Source organism: Anomalospiza imberbis, chromosome 7 (genome assembly GCF_031753505.1).
Source record: "Anomalospiza imberbis isolate Cuckoo-Finch-1a 21T00152 chromosome 7, ASM3175350v1, whole genome shotgun sequence".
NCBI lineage: Eukaryota > Metazoa > Chordata > Aves > Passeriformes > Viduidae > Anomalospiza > Anomalospiza imberbis.
Window position 1 is genome coordinate 23341880 of NC_089687.1, and position 17440 is coordinate 23359319.

Sequence of the window (17440 nt, forward strand, 5' to 3'; positions counted from 1 at the left end):
AACTTTTGTATTAATTTGTTCACAGTCCATTATTAGAGTATTTTTCCTTCTGTTAAAAGAGCAAGGAATGAGAGGGGGAAATTATCTTTTGCCTTTCCTGAGCTGTTGTACACTGACTACATAGCTTGGAATTTTCAGAGGTGTAAACTACCCTCCCATTCTCTTAGCACTGAGCTGCTGCTAAAATTAACCTTTAGTTAGTGCTAAAAGGCAGTGCTGAGATAATACAGCACAGTTGTTAACTTGAAGCCCCGAAAATAGTCATAGAGCTACCTCAAGACAAATATTATTTTGGTGGGAATTTTGTTCATACTAATATTGAAATTGATGAGTGAACTGAAAAAACACTGAAAAAAGATGTTTATTACATTTTACCTTTTCCTTTTTTTTTTTTTCAGATCACTTGCAAGAGTCATCTCTGGTTTGATAAAAATGCCGCTGAACTTTTATGCTAATTGTACTCTTGAGCACCTCAACAACTAATTGCCAACAATTCAGAAAATATTAACAAATAATTTCTTCCATAAGAAAATTACTTAAAAATAAGAATTTTGAAAATATTTTTGCTTGAAATAACTGAAAGGCTTATTTAAAAGATATCAAATGCAAAAAATTAGTGTATTATATTAGTGCTTTTTTGAAGAATGTAATTTTCTAATTTTTTTCTCTTGGCTATTAGCATATAAATTAATATTTAGTAATTTATGCTCTGTAAATTAAAGTAAATAAAATAATTAGGAGCAATCCTCAGGTTCATGAGCCAAATTAATAACAATAATGGTTTTAAACTTAAGTTTATGGGCTGGATTCTCTTCACTTTTGTGGCTGTTCTGCCACAGTCTCTCTCATGATAAAAAACAGAATTTTGGAAGCAAACCAAGAATGCCTTATTAGGAATTTTCACATTTTTATGGACGTGCACACACACACTTTTTCTTTTTTTTTTTCTTTTTTTTTCAGAAGAAACAGTGAATTTTAATATTGAGAGACCCAAGCACTAAGAAATGTTATCTCCAAGTAGCGCTTCTCTTGGAAACCACAAGAGAATGGCAGAGAACTGTCTGTGCAAAGTACAATCTATATCATTTTACCTCCTGGAAGTTTTGTCTCAGGTTTTATAGGCTTGATTCTTCTCATTTTTCTTTTTAAATTGTGAAGAATGAGACATCCAAATGCACATCTACATATTTCCAGAACATATAAACCTGCTGAAAGTTACCTAAAGAAGGATGAGTCAGATATTGGGACAGAGACTTCCATGAAATCACAGAAGCTGATGGTTTCAACAGAACTGGTGCTGCTGATATGGTCTGATTTAGCAAAACAGAAACAGACTATATTAGCTTAGAATCAGAGCCTATTAGATGAGACTACTGAGGAGAATTTTAACTGGATGTAAATATTGTATACACGTTCTCTGTTTAGTTTCAGTTTTAATCTTTGCTGTTCAACATTTATTCTTTCAACTCTATTATTAATAACAAAACATATGTTTCCTAATCCCTAAACATTTGAAGTAGGGCCCTTTTCAAAACTTGTATTTGGCTTTTTGTTTAAGTAGTAGGGTGTTCCCAATTCCTAAATTTAATGGAACAAATGTAAATCAGTTATGAATAAGCTAGAGTACATTCTATCAAAGCAAAGTATTTTGGATATGTTTTTCCCTAAGGCCCTGAAGACCACACACCAATTTTTATAATTATAATTCTGAACATTAAAAGAACTTCCAAAATGTTCTAAAAATTACTGTTTTCTCTTTCAACAAATCTATTCCAATTGCTGTTTAAAGTACCATCTGCCTTACTAAATGTAAAACTGTTTGTTTGGGCTTTTTTAACCCTGTTAGCATTGCTAAGTCAAAACCAATTCCCTGAAATATTGAGCTCGATTACATTACTTTTCCTCTAGCATCAGAAGTACTGTATGTAAACTGATCATTGTGCCAGATTTTGTCTTTACTTACCCCTGTGAATCTTCAACATATTGAGCTGACAGAAGAATTTGGCCTGACTATTTTGATTATAACTTGCAATAAATATACTGAGATGAAAATAATGAAGTTAAAAAGCAAAGGGGTGATCAAAACGTAGAACAAGTTTACAGAAGAACATGGGATAATGCAGAATGAACAACTATTCCATAAATTATCTTCTAAAATGTGATAGGTTTGTCTCTACTGATTCCAAATGTGTATTTAGTATGAATCATCTAACTTTTGCCTTAAGCAGGACTAGTTTCGTGATTGCATCATTACTCGTTCAGGAATTTTTACCTGACCTGCACAAAAATCTAATTTTGAATTGGGTTAGTCTAATCAGCAAAGTTAAGCATATGCATATCAAGTATGGGTATTTGTCAGGATTTATTTTCCTTTTTTTTTTTTACGACAATAAAAAATAAATGGGGAAACAATTCAAACTGCCTCTTACCCATCTTCACATAGCTAAGGTATAATTCATTATCAAATGCTAAGTGGAAAAGAATTACTATAAACAATATTTCAAAAACTGAGAATCAATCTTGGAAAAACTTTTTACGAGTGGGTTTAGTGACCTAAGACTATGTAATTACTGACAAGTGTTAACAACTTGCTATAAGTCACAAATGGTCATGGCTGTAAAACACACAGCCAGGAAGAATTATAAGAACATTGCAGTCCTTTATTATTACAGCTCATGTTATTGAGGAAAAAGTAGTCATTTTGAACTTAATTCTTTTTAAGAATATTCATTAATCAATGCTGAATTTAAAGGCCCACAGGCATAAAACGTGAAATAATGAGTGTTTGTTCCCAATGTATTTGGATGACAAGCACTCTTTAACAGTTTATGCATAATAAATTTTCTGATCTGATTTGACTTGATAGTAAAATCCACTCTTTAGTATTTATTTTTAAAAATTAGGAGAAAAAGAATCAGCTTCTTCCTGTCATCAGGGAATAAGAATTCAGCTAATTCTGAATTGCTCAAACAGGACACAGCAGCTCGTTCCAAGAACAACCAAATGTTGCATTAGTGACAATAAAGATGAGGCACTTTGCATAAAAAAGGAAAACAAAACCACCTCTCTCTAGGATTTGGGTATTTTGGTTGGTTTTAGGTGTTTGGTGTTTTTTTTTCCCCATAATTCTATTCTTCATACTCTTCAAAATCCACACAGTGCAATGTATTAGCTACAGTCTCTATATACTGTACTGAATTCCCTGAGACTCACTGGATATTTTTAATGATTGGGGAAGTAGCATAGTCCTTGGTATTAAATCAAATACTTGATCCTATCCAAATCATGTTTGTTCTTTCAGATCTCAAATTTATGAAATCCCCAAAAAATTAAATAGATAAGTTACTGTTCATAGCTTCAAAGATGTTAGAGGAGTTCATTTGTCTATATATATAAAGTCAACCTGCCCTATCAAAACATTAAAACGTTTCTTTTTAGGTGACTTCAGACTTCTCTCAGTGTCAAATACCCACACTTAAAATTATTCAGTTCTTTCATGCAAGCCTGTCACTCAGTGTCCAAATGCCACCATTGCTGTAATCTGCTCTCAATAATGCCAGAATCTGATTTTAGGACTGTTACTTAACTAAAATATTCCTAGATCAAGACCAGCTGTTTTAATCCTACAGTATCATTCCCAATGCATCTAACATTAATTAAGATTCAGTTAAAATGTTTGTGGAATATCTACTTCAGAATTACAAGGGGCTTGCTTGTGTTCACAGCTGTTATAAAATAATCAGACTTTTCATAACATTAGAGAATTTAAAAAATGCATTTACATTCCTTTATATTTGGCAGTTACTGAGGGCTATAGGATTTTTTCACTTGACACTGATGTATAAAGTAGAAAAAACTGTGCCTTTCCTGCTGCTGTCAGAAGCATATTTTTCCTGGGAAGAAGCCTAATTTCCAGAGAATTATAGAATATCCTGAATTGGAAGGAACCCACAAGGACCATCGAAGATCTGCTACACTGACAAAGGCTGAACATATTTTTTTCTGTGCGGAGTTTAACCTAACCACCATACTGCAATAGGAGGCACTGACAGCTACATCAGCTGTTGTACCTGAACTGTAATGACTTGAGGAATTTTATTACATCTTACCTTCAGCTTGGATAGGAGGAATTCATGATCTTGAAGTAATTTTTTAGTCTCATCTTGATTGCTGCCAATTTCTAATATATTTGGTGTTGATTCAGCTAGCTGAAGCTTCACCCATTTTCCACACTGTAATAAGCAAACAATTACAGCCTTCAGAAAACACAAGGTTTGCTTCACTTATTTACTCACACGGATTCCCAGCTCACACATACTTTTCATGGTCATAGGAGCACAGGGACCATACACACAAGGAAGTCATAGAGAATACAGTACAAACTTCATTTGAAACATGTAACAAAATCCCAGACTAGTGTTATCCAGAAGATGCTCCAATATTGATTTTGCCCATGAAGAGTAAAATTATCACAATGAGCCAAAATTTTTTCTCTGACTCATCTCCCCTTTTAGCTGAAGATGATACAGATAATTAAGTGAATTTGGTGGGTGAGTGGGGCAAGCAGAAATAACAAATGTATTACAGGAGATGCAAAAAACCATCCTCAGATCTTATTTCTACAGCATGGGTCCAATGTACCTCTGTAGTGAATATATAGAACAAGACATTGCACAGGTAGCAGCAGGGACACTTAACAGCCTTTGGGACAGGGACCAAAGGATGCCGATAAGGACCGAAGCTGTGATGTCACTGGAAGCTAGCAAGGTTCCACAGCACAGACAGGGAAAATGACTTCACCATCAACTTGAGTCTCCTTGCAATAAAATTACTCCCCTGCAACAGCAGACCACCTCACAGGCGGGGTGAAAGCTGACCTCAAAAAAACCTTCCCACAACTGAGGTAAGCCATGCTGAATAAGCACCTGAATTAGGTGACAACTCAACTCATTATCACCTTATTCTGCTTTACAAACAGACTCTAATGGCTGAGGCTAGCACGTTTTCCAGGTTGCCTGGAGAACGAAAATCAAACTGCCAATAAATTCCAGCTGGTATTCATTACTAGCATCCAGATTTACTCCCAATGCCGAATTTTATGCCAACTGAAGGTGTGGATTCCAGCTCACAAGACAGGCCTTTCCGTACTTATAAACACAACTGTATGTACACAAGAGCTTACTGAAACATGTGGGATGGTGGATTCACAGCTTTCAAAAATAACTACTCATTTTTAAGTTTAGCCTTTTTTTTTTTCCCCAGAAAATACTTCATCTGTGGAGTTTGTACACTTATCGTGTTAAATTATTACTGAGTACAGGTTAAAGCAATTCAAGGAGGCTGAATTGCAATCATCATGCTTTAAACACATTATTATGCCACTCTTCATTTAACTCTTTTTAAACAGAGTAAGAGAAATTCCTTCCAAGACCCTACATATTTTGACCAAACTATCGTATTGGAAAAAACCCGCCAGCAGCCCAAAAGCCACCAAGAGTAATTGTGAACAGAAAACAAGTGTTAAACTTCCAAGAAAAGTCTATAAGATATTACTAATCAAATGGCTTTGCTGTGTCATTTCATGCTAACTACTCATTTGCAGAGAATATTTAAAAGCGTTAATCCCAGAGTAGCAGAAAGACAAGAGCGGACGTGGCAGCAGTTGCTGCCTTACCTTAAGCACAGCTATAACAATACTGGCATCCCCAGCCTGCACAGCAACTGAGCTGACTGTTGTTGTAGAAGGCTTCTGCTCCGAGCTGGCTTCGTCTGACATGGCGTTTCACAATGGGACTGCAGACATCAAAGCAGACTTGAGACACTCTCTCAGGGTCCACTGCTCATTTCAGAAAGCACCAGAGTCGCTTGGATTCATTCAGTGAAACGGCTCAGCTAACACTGATTAGTCTGCCAAAAGGAAAGAACAGGAGGTTAAAAATAGACAACTCCATTGAGTTTATCATTCTTGAGAGAGATTTGACACACCCCTAGTTTGGTAGCATTAAGCTGCCTGTTTTTTTTTGTCACCGTCTGAAGTGTGAAGGGCTTCTTCCACGGACATCACCTGACATTAGTTAACCAAATCAAAAAAAGTTCTCAAATTAAGACAGCTAGGAAAAAAAATTACCATTGATTCTGTATTGACAAACCCAGTGTTATGAGGTTTCGAACACGCAACCATCAAATCTACATTTTCACATTATACCAGTAAAATACTTTCTCACTTACTAGCTACTGAATATATATGTCCAACATGATTCTTCTGCTGAATCAAACTCTAAACAGGATGAGCATGTGTATATATATCAAATGCTAAATCAAAAGAAGGGATTTTTAATCCAAAAATACTTAAAGGTATAGTGACCATAACAATCAGAGAGAGAAACCAAGCACTTTGAATCCTTAAGGAATATTTTATTCTTAAGATTAAGAAAATTTACCTGCTTTTCAATTTAATCTTTAATTGTTTCTAGAGTCTTCATTTTGTTCTAAACGAGCATAAAGAAGACCTCTCTAATAGCTGCTTAAACACTTCTTAAGTTTTTTATTCAGTGTGGGGAATTATAGACACGTTTAGATTACAATATTGGTTTGACATATTAATTTTATTGCCATTAGTCCAGAGCATGCCACAAGTAGCCCACACTATGGGACAACAGCTGCTGGGTTTCCTTCCACAGAACAGCTGAGAAAGTGACACTGGTGTTTAGGCTTGCAGGTCACTCTGGAAAAACAATTCCACCCAAGAAACTACATGCATAAGTCTCCCCTAAGCATCTGCTTGTTTGTTTTTTTAAAAATATGTAGCATTTAAACATTACCTTTTTATATCAACTAGATTTCTAATTACATACAAGAACATGCACACCTGCAATGGAACCAATATCTGGAAGCAAATTCTAAAATATTTTGGATTAGAAGAAACTTAAGGTAGTTACAGGGAATTTCAATTTATGCGTCAAGGTAGGATTTTTCTTCTTCTTTGTTCATTTCTCCCTCCCTCCAACTATTGGCAGATTATATTCTTAATTTGAGTACCACCTTCAAACCATGAGTTTCAAACAGGATATGAAGAAGCCCTTTATTGTGGTTTGTGCTGAACAAAATTAGCTTGGCAAAGCAAAATCCATCCCTTGTGCCAAAACACAACCATGAACCCTCAAACTGCCAACCAAGGAACAAACATCACACAGTTTTCTGAAACACTTTCTAACACCTGTAAGAGACCCAGGGACCCTGCCATTGAAATATTAGTCAGATCTCCTTGTGACTTGTATGTATTCCTCTAATAAGTATGCAGAACACAAATTTGATAATTAATCCCAACACAAAACTTGGGAGACAGAAGTCCTAAAGAAAACTTCAGGATTGAAACATAAGAGAGCCCTGTTTTGGTCTGAATGGAAGATAGATCCATTCTACAAAACCTGGTAAATACTCCAGCTTTCAAAAAAACATTCCCGAAGACAAGGGACTTTGGGTTTCTTCTTGCCCTGCAGGCAGGACTGCACTTGGAGGACAAACAGCACCTGGCTGTTGGAAAAACTAATTAGGAAAACACAGGCAAACCTCTTTTTACTCTCACAAAAGGAGTTACAACCCAATTTTGGTATTATGTCCTTGAGTTTTTGTTCACTCAGAAGTGCATTCTAAGTGTATTTTTTCATGGCACAAGTTGGGCCAATCCATCATCTCCCTGGGGTAGCCAGACATAAGAGCTGTTTTTCACTCAAGTTAAATGTGGTATCATTTTTCATAGTGCTGACAGCTGGAAATAAGGGAAAAATGCCACACTCAATAAGTTGACTATAAGCAAATTTGGTAACAACTGAGACAAGTGACTCAGAATGTCTGATAACAAATGTGTGGATATTGTATGTATTCAACTTATGCTAAGCATAGAAGATAGAAGCAAAGAAACATCAGAGTAGTGGCGGAGAAATGTTATCAAGGAATCAAAACATATCTTAGAACATAACCCTGGGAGAAAAAAAAGAGGATTTTGGCATTGCATGATGAGCAGTTTCAGCTGTGTCCAAGGGAGCAAAATTTAACAAGTATGCCTTTCTCTCTCTTGCTTACTTATCTGTCTGTTCCTCTGTCTGAAACAAACAAAAATCCTGGTAGCAGCCGGAAAAAGATGGGCTATTTGTGTCAGGAGAGAAAAGTATTTTCCCTTTGCTACTGCTGTGTGAAAGAAGAGAGTAAGAATGACAAGAGGAAAGGAATATTCACCAGCTGTCCACAGGAAACAACAAAATTGAACACAGGAACAAAGGAAACAATCTCAGGAAAACAGAAAAAAAGATCAAGTCTCTCTAGTGTAAATACTGTCATGTATTATCTGAAACAACTGTATGTAAAAAGGACTTGAGAGGTAAATATGATAAAATTCACTTCATTTTTAACACATAGGGTGTCCAATCTACAGCTTTTTCTCATGTGTAGCAAGCAAAATGTGCTAATCACAGTTTTGATAGAGATACATAGAAAAAGGGTCTGACTTTGTTGGAGATAAGTTTCTTTCTGTTGAGAGCTTTTAAGCTACTGGTGTACTATGAAAATGCCTCTGGGAGAAAAAAAGCTTACTCCCTGGAGCCACAAAGACACAAGGTGCTTCACTTTGGTTTGTAAATGTGGTGGGTCTCCTCTTTCTTCCTTGTCTCAGACCTGGGAGAACAGGCATACACAGCAAAGAAGGGAAGGAAGCATGCCTCAGACTTCTGGGCTTCATGAGGCTTGCAAAAAGGTGCTTCCAGTAAACACTGCTCCACAGCCCCACCTGAACCAGGGACAAAGACATCAGTCCTCTCCAAGACTGTGCTTGTTGCTTTTCACTGGTTCCTATGGTCTTACCTTTTGAGTAAGGACCATTTCCAGGTATCATCAGGAATAAGGGCATGAAAGCAAGCAGTCTTGCAAGTCCCCCAGGCTCATAAAACAGCCATGGAGGTCACATCAAGGGTGAGCATTGAGCAAAAGGTGGGTTTTCCTCCTGGAAGAGGTCTCTTTTTACCCTACACTGGTTGAATAAGTTTCTAGGGTGACAAACTGGTTGAAATTCTAACCCGTTATTCCTAAAACCCAAAACCAAGAATGATAAAAAGATGAAAACCAAGAATGATAAAAACCATCCTGGCAACAGTTAGGGGTCACAGGCATGAAACAGAGGTCAGACATGGATGGCCTGTGCGGAACAGTAACTTGGAATATCATCTCCTTCTTAGCACTGAGGTAGAAAGAAGTTTTCTTGCAGAGAGCTGCCCTGGAGAGAAGGTTGACAGGAAACAGAGGGGATCTGCAGCCCTTGCAGATTTTTCTCTTTTACTGAGGGCCAGAGGGACAGGACCAACAGCAGCTGGGCACAAACCAAATTCTGGGCACGGAATTGCAGGGCAAGGACTAGCACAAGCTACTCCACAGCCCCAGCAGGGCCCTGACACTGGGGAAGTCTGTCCTCCCACAAACCCGGGAGCAATGGGCACCCACATGGGCCTGGCTCCCGCACAGCAGTGAGGGGCCACTGCTGCCAAGTCCTGGAGGCAGGACAGGAGCTGTGAGCAGGGCAAGAGGGAGAGAAAGGGTCAGCCAGGGTAAACGACATTAACTTCAGCAGGTAAGAGCTGCAGCACAGGCAGAAGGCATTTCTGTGTCAGTTGAGAGCTCAGCAACTTAGGAAAAGGCGGCTCTAAAGCAGCCCAGGCCCCTGCCAACCCCAAAAGGAGGTTGTCCTGTCCTTGCCATGGAAGAAGAAAGCATAAAAGTCCCAGTAAAGGGCTAGGAAAAAGCTGTGGAAAAGTGAAAAAGGGGTAAAAGAGACAACCTGCTTCTCTCCAGCAAAAAGTTTCAAGAACACACTATAGTCTGTATAGCCTGGGGTATTTTTTCAGTTCCAGAAACAATAGTTCCAGATTAATTTTATTTTAAAACATCAAAGTATAGTGAAGAATTATATTCTTGTATATTCCTATTCTTCCTGTGCATCACCCCTAACAAAAACTTTTCTACTCTTTTTCCTTCATCACCTGTCCCAAATACATTTCATATCACACTAAGAAATCAGCATGAAAAGAAAAAGCTACCCCAAAAGCACCATCACACAAAGCAGAGAAACTGCCAAAAGGAAAGTTATCCCTCCCACACTGAACATCTCAATGAAAGAAAATAAAGCAACCCTGCTAACTATAAAACCAGCAGTGTATCAGAGATTAAGAAACCAGCAAACACCTTAACACTGCTAATTCAGTGCAGTGGTAAGAGCAAAAATCACTATTTGTTTGCTTCCAAGGACAACAACATTTTAAAAAACCTATACAGTAACAGACATGTGGAGCAATGACAGCTGAAATATTTCAGTCCACTGGTCATAAATTTATGACCACTCTTTCATCCTGAAGCTTTCTCTGCCCTGTATCCCTCTTTATGGATCTTAGAGGATTTCCACAATGTATACATGCTATTTGTACCCAGAACCGGTAAATAAGAAATAGTGCCTAAATCTCTATTGTTTATTGAATGATAGAAAAATCCAGCAAATTTAACTAGGATTAAATGTCACTTCAGCCTCCACATTAATTTTAAGAAAGCTCATATAACCTTTAAATTTAGAACTCCAGATTCTAAGTGTTGTATAAACAAACACTGTTCTTTCTAGCATCTGTTATTTAAAAAATTGTCTTCCAGTTCTTTACTAGTCTTATATACAAGATAAAGAGGTATGCAGCACATAGGGTCTGCTTACATTTTTATTCATTAGGCTTGAATTCTAGAAGAGGGTATAACTGCCCTGTTTTCAGAAATACAGAAACAACAACAACAATAATAATAATATTATGTAATAATTAGTAATAAATAAATAATAATAAATAACTAAGCTTGGCAGAAATGCACTCATCTAATCTGCTTTCTGCATATCTTGTTATCTTAGCACATTATTCAAGATGGGCAGCATAAAAAACTAAGGTGTTGGATTCTCCACTTAAGAACCCTTGCAGCAAAACAAATTTCTTGTTCTGAGAATGGATTAACACATTAGTTAATATGTTTCAGAAAGAAAATTTTCAGAAAGCTTTCAGAAAGAACTTCCTTTTCCTTGCTAAAACTAACCTCATGCAAAAAAAAAAAAAATCCTTCAGATTCTTTACTTGCAGATAACCTTGAGGTAATTTCATACAATGATAAACTAGAGGAAGAGGATAAAAAGTACTTTGAGGAAAGGAAAAGAAAGAGAGGGGAACATGGGCCCCTGCAATAATTCTGAAGCCATTGACATCTCTGCGTGATTAACAGCTGTATCTCAAAGTCAAGCTGTTTGAACAGGTTTCTTCAAATTGAAAGACATTAGTTACTTGCTATCATAATTTTTAGCAAGTTTAATTTGATTTTGCTGTCACAGACAATAAAAAATACAAGTTGGATTTACACCTTTCCTCAAAGTGATAGCTAGAGAAAAGACATAAGAAAGAAGTGACTTGATGACTGTTCAAGTGTACATATAATGGCAAAATATAGACAGTGAAAATTTTAACTTTTGAATGGGGTAAAAAAAAAATCAAACAAAACAGAGAACAATTCACAAGGGTGAATTGCAAAGTGATCATGTCGTATTCTCTCTCATGTTTGAGGTGAAGACATCAGCACATCTTCTTAAGTTTACTGAAGAAATGGCAGTGAGGCTCTCCAGTTTCCAGAGAATCAGCCGGTGAACAGACTTACCCCATCAGCACCCCTGGAGAAGCTCAACATTTCTGTCTCACTGGGTGTTGTCCAAAACAAATGCTGCACAGCCTATGGAGCTCTACCCTGGTGAACGCAAAAGTGAAGCCGTTTTAGCAGCTCACAGGTGGCATGTGCACAAGTCAGCCCAGCTGAAAGGTTGTCAACAAAGACGGTGGCCCAGGGTATTCAGCTCTGTCAGGAGGGTGAAAAGACATCAGAGGGTTCATTAGTCCGTTGTTGAGGCTCCAGCAGCAGCAGCAGAAAGAGAAGAGTTTATTTCACAGGATTACTGTGTTCCCTTGCCCATGCATGTAAGGAAAGCCAACAGGACTTTTGTTACTGAATTCCTTGGGAGCATTTGAAATTCCTTCCTGATGTGGTGTGTTAGCACAGTGGAGTATGCACTCTGCACCAAATATAGACGTGAGACAGGCTACTCTTTCTCTTTAAAGAGGGAAGATTAAGATATAGATTGGTAATCTACATCGAACTCTCAGGGCAACTACAAACTACCACTAACAAGGTAACTCTGGGGCACTTTGGCCCCATGTCCCTACTTTCTGTGTTTAACTTGCATTTACATTTCAGCTGTATTAAAAAACTATTTCAGTTTAATTTTTTTTCAATGTTTATACATAAATACAGATGTATGTACTAAACTTGTGAAACAAAAACATTAGTTAAAAATCACACAGACTGTTCAGAATTGAAGCAGTGTAACAGGGTTCTTAGGACCATCTTTTAAGAGTGAAAAGTCTCTGTTCAGACCTGTGAAACACAATCAGCCAGGAGATGCAAAAAGATCAGTATGAGCCATTCAATTAACAGGGGACTAATTAAATAGATACGATCATGCAAACCACACCAAAACACAAAAGCCATATTGTTGCTATTGTTTGGAAAAGTTGAGTTACACAACTTTCAGAAGGCTAAATTTAGAATATGTGAACAAATATGTTTTCCAGACACACTTGTAATAGAACATTACTTCACACCTTTGATATTTATCCAGAAAAGAAATATTCAGCAGGGCAGTTGAATTTTAGGTGCTAGAGAACCATGAGGCTTTAGAATCCTTTTTAAAAAAGTCATTTATCAGTGGAGTTATAAATAGCATGCTTTATTTTATTTTAAAAAGATAAATCCATCCTGCAAAACTGCTGCTTGAAGGTTGACACTGCTGAGGATTCCTTTGTATGTTCTGATCACACATTGCCCTCTTCCAGGCCTTGATACCTCAAACACGGATCCTGCCTGTCCCTGTCAGGTAAGTACCGAATTGTGTCACATACTTAGGAGAGGATATCTTGGAATTCCAGCTCCACCCAACCCAGTTTATTTGTCTGGAGCTCTGTTAAACAAATGGTGCTTACCCAATGTACCAGGAGTGTGGCTACAGGGTATGAGGATCCTCCCACCGTCCTCCCAGATTAGGTGACCCCTCACTCTACAAAGGTTAGCATATAACACTTCAGAATTCAAGACCCACATAAATCTAGGAAGCATTGCATACAATTAAAAAAAAACAAAAAAAGCCTCCCCCCCACACCCAGTACTGTTTAAACACTGAAGAGTAGAGAAGAGGGATTTGTGTGTTCCGGAGCCATTGTTTGCCGTCCATAGCAAAAACACCATCACCAAGAGCAGGCGATTTATTCCTTGTTCTGGGTGCTCAAATTGCTTTGGATTTGAGTGCTGCTGTCTGCAGCAGCAGGTGGGTTTTCCTCTCCTCTTGAACCTCTCCTCACCTGCAAAAGGAGAGATTCAAAGGACAGAAACTCAGGACCAGGACTTTACATAGATCAGTGTTCTTCAGGCTGCTTCCAAGGGACACCATGATGAGTGAGCTGCCTGCATGATGGTGTGTTACAAGACACCAGGGTGTCTCTCTGTAGGGACATCAGCTGGAATGAATGTATGCTTATCTTAGTGGAAAACTTTAGGAAAATAAAGCCCCAAAGTGGTTTTAGATTTTTTTTAATACCCTGGAGTGGCTTTTCTTACGGTCTAACTATGCAAAAGAGCTCTGAGCATGGGAAATTGAATGCAGGTTGATGTCATGTTCATGTAATTAGAACAGCATTACCTTCCCTGTGTCACAGCTGGTGCTTTTGAATTCTTCTTCCAGAATCTGAAAAGTGAGGTGTTCTCCTTCCTTCTGAGGGTTTGAACCTGCTCTGTAGGTCTTGGTTACTGAGAAGTTGTCATCTCCTACTGCTCTATGCCTGCTTGGGTGGATGAGGTAGGGTAGGGATGCTGTCTTCTTGGGTAAGAAGTAACAGCAAAAATGAGAGATGAGAAGCTCTCATTTTTATCATGCAAGCTTCAGCTTTTGTTTGAAACACTACTCAGGGAGTGGCAATGTCCTTCAAACTCATAATGGGCCATCAGTTGTCTTTGCCTATGCTTGCTACTCCAGTGTGTCCTCACAGCTGGGCGGCTACTGTTCCAGAAATTATTCCTTCCCCACCCACAAATACACAAGAATCCAAGGTGTTCTCATGTCTTTTCCCAATAGAAAACTTGACAGTCTGTGAACTAGGACCATACAGAATAGAAAGCTCTGTTAACTTGGTGTTCTGCACATTTGGCTCACTTGGGCACCAGGACAGGGTATCCTACATAGAGTAGGACATGGGCAAGTGTACTTTAACAAGAGGATTTCTGTCACAGCTCGGGGTCCTGAAGGGATTGATTTCAAAAGCATAGCAGCCCATGATCCCAGGCCAGAGACAGGTGTCACTTTTCCACACCACTGCACCCAGTGCTGTAATTCCAGCAGAAGACTCACCCCAGAGATATGCACAGAATATCACTACCTTTACCTGGCTGTAGCAGTGGTCTGCCAGCATGTCCTTGTTGGGACAAGGACCCTGGATCAGCTCCAGAAGGTGCACACGTCTTTGGCATCTCCCATGCTGTGATCCCAGGTCTGAAAGCCCATCTTGGCAGGGCATTCCCATCTGACAGTCCGTTCAGGCTCCTTATACTGGCTATGTGGATGTAATGCTGCATTCCTATGCTTTGCCACATGTCCAGAATGTTTCTCTCAGGACAAAAGTATTTTCCTGTGAAACATAGACTAATTTACTTTTGACCACTTCATCTGATTTCTCAAACCAGCTGCTTCTGAAATATCAGTCCTCTAGTGAACTCTGCAGTCAGCTCCTTGATTAAGGGTTCCCATTGCTTAATTACCTTGAATTTCACACTTGAAAATAGACTTATCTGGGACAATAATCACCATCTTTGTTTGAAAAAAGGACAAAAATTGAGATTTAATGGTATGGTGGATACAAGATGTGATGATTTCACATTGTGGAAACAAAGGGCAGACAAATATTGTAGTTGAAATTTGCAATCAGAAACAAAACTGCACTTGGGGCCCTCTATATATAATGGGATTGAGAAAGAGAGGAGAGCAAATACCAAACCAACTACATCTGTAAACTTCTTGCATCTTTCAAATGGCACAAAGATCCTTGCTTTGTTTTTAACCTTAACACAATTTCAATGTTAGAATTCAGGAGGCAGAATCCTGTGGCATACATGCTCAACCATCACTTGCCTGATGTTATGGCCTGAGAGCAGTTCTGTGCTCTCACTGACAATAATAACATTGCTAGGATGCTGAGGTAAAACTCTCATAATGCAAAATAACTTCCAGATTGAGGCTTTGACTGGCCATATTGAAAATTCATGGACATTTTTATGGAAAGTTTACAGGAGAATTGTGGTGTCACTGCTGTGCAGTAGGTTTTGCTCCAGTCTGCACCTGACCTCTAACCTGCAACTGACCATAATAAGCATGTTACTTTGAGGCCATGAGGTAAAAGAGGTGTATATCAAGAAATTTTAAAATAATAACAATTGTAACTGTTGTAATTTGCTAATGTAATTGCAAATCTCCACTGTTTCATATTTGTCTATTTTTGCACTGGTTGTTTAAAATAATGTAACATGTTTTACAGTACTATTGAGATTTAAAAAAAAAACTTAAGTAATCCTCTCAAGTTGCATGATGGAATATTTGATTTTTTACAGTTATACAATCCCTGTGGGCTATTTCTTTCGCTAAATCAAGAGAAAAATTTATTTTTTAATTATTTCACTGCCTCCGTTTTTTAATGCACAGAGCTTGAATCCAACACAAGGATTTCCAGGAGAGAGCTGAAAGACTGAAATCCACATTTTAATGAGGACTCCCAGAATTTGGCCTAAATTAACAGACACTTTTGAGGAGTCCTCTGTCTTCTTTTCATTACATGCAAGTCTTTTCAGAAGAAGAGACAGATGATGTACTGTAAGTCATCCCTTGTCAATGCAGCAGGATCTGCAGTAACCATGTTTCAGAACCTTACTTTCAGTGTTCCCAGGATAAAAATACCATGCAAGAGTACTTGATGGGCTGTGTATCTTTTTTTTTGTCCACTTGATCTGGTATTTGATAATTATCCTGTAACTAAACTCCTTTCTCTATGTTAGCTCTCTCTGTGTGAATATTCCGTCTTTTTGCAGGTTGTTTGATTAACTGACTTCAAAGGATGAGCTTGATCTTCCAAAACATTAAAGGCCAACTACTGAAACCAAAATATTTTTATAAATACTTTCACTGTATGTGAAACACTTACACCATTCACCAAATGGTTCCCCCCTTTTTTTGCTTGCTACTGCTCTTCAGGTCTCACTATTATATATATAGGGAAAAACCCCATCATCCCAGTGTTCTAAGATGAAAATTATTTCAGCTGTGCTTTTTATATCCTCTCTGTGTGTGCACAATTTTCATGACTATAACGTCTTGCCACTCCTTCACATTGATGAGGTTTACTTTCCAGCAACACTGTGAAGAGGGGAATGCAGCTGCCACCCCCATCCCAACACACATTGGCAGTACCAACCATTTCATCCCAGAAGTAAACTCCTCTTTGAAAACAATGAAGAAACTCTTTAAATGTCTGATGGATCACTCTTTGATGAAATTGCTGCTGAAGAAGAGAGTTTAGTGGTATAGACACGTGGACATAACTCTGATAAAATCCTGAAGACAAAGCAATACCTAGAAAGGAGGTAAAAGCTAACAGTTAATACAAAATCACTCCAATAGTTTACATTTCTTCCACCTGCATGAACAAATGCCCTGGCTTCTTCATGTGTGGCTGGTTCTGCAGAGGCAATGCACCATGAAATGATGCCTGCAAACAGCAGCTACCTAACAAATTGGCCACATGCAATGAAAGGACATACAATCCAACAAGGCTCATTGAACACGTGGCTCACTGCAGCCCTTTGATGCCATTTCAAGCAAAGCAGTAATATTAACCTTGGCTTACATGTCACAAATTACTGTGTTCCTTTGGATACATTAGTCCTGGGGAGGAGGAGAGGAGGAAGGCCATGCTCTGAGAGGCACCAAGTGATATAAAGCAGACAGTGGGCATCACATTCACATTGTCACCACTGATATGTGGAGTGGCACTCAGATGTGTTGAATACATTGCACAATCCTCACCCTGCTGAGCCCAGCTTGCAGTTATGTACTCTCCAATAGAGGCACACAGAGCTGTATACAAGGGTTGAGAAAAAGAACAGGCTGCTCTTAGTACCAGTTTAGAATATGGCTTGTTCCCAAGTCTGTGAAAGTCAGACTCATATCACACAATCATATTAAATATCAAGTAACCATGCTGTAAGGCTTGCCTGTGAAAATGGCTGAGACACC

The 17440-nt window shown here is 38.3% G+C and overlaps 1 protein-coding gene across 5 annotated transcripts in view; it reads right to left on the reverse strand.

Moving 5' to 3' along the window:
- The window catches only part of CCDC141 (coiled-coil domain containing 141), a 65514-nt gene extending 53406 nt beyond the window's left edge, over nucleotides 1–12108 (reverse strand). For 2 of the 5 annotated variants that reach the window (XM_068196002.1, XM_068196001.1), the window contains exons 1-3: nucleotides 11716–12092; nucleotides 5675–5907; nucleotides 4110–4232 (exon numbers count right to left, since the gene is read on the reverse strand). In XM_068196002.1, the coding sequence (XP_068052103.1) occupies nucleotides 4110–4232; nucleotides 5675–5776 (225 nt within the window). In that variant the 5' untranslated portion in view covers nucleotides 5777–5907; nucleotides 11716–12092. Of the gene's footprint in view, nucleotides 1–4109; nucleotides 4233–5674; nucleotides 5908–11715 lie in introns of all 5 variants that reach the window. The other 3 variants (XM_068195999.1, XM_068196000.1, XM_068196003.1) reach the window with 3 other exon arrangements.
- Nucleotides 12109–17440: the final 5332 nt, after the last annotated feature.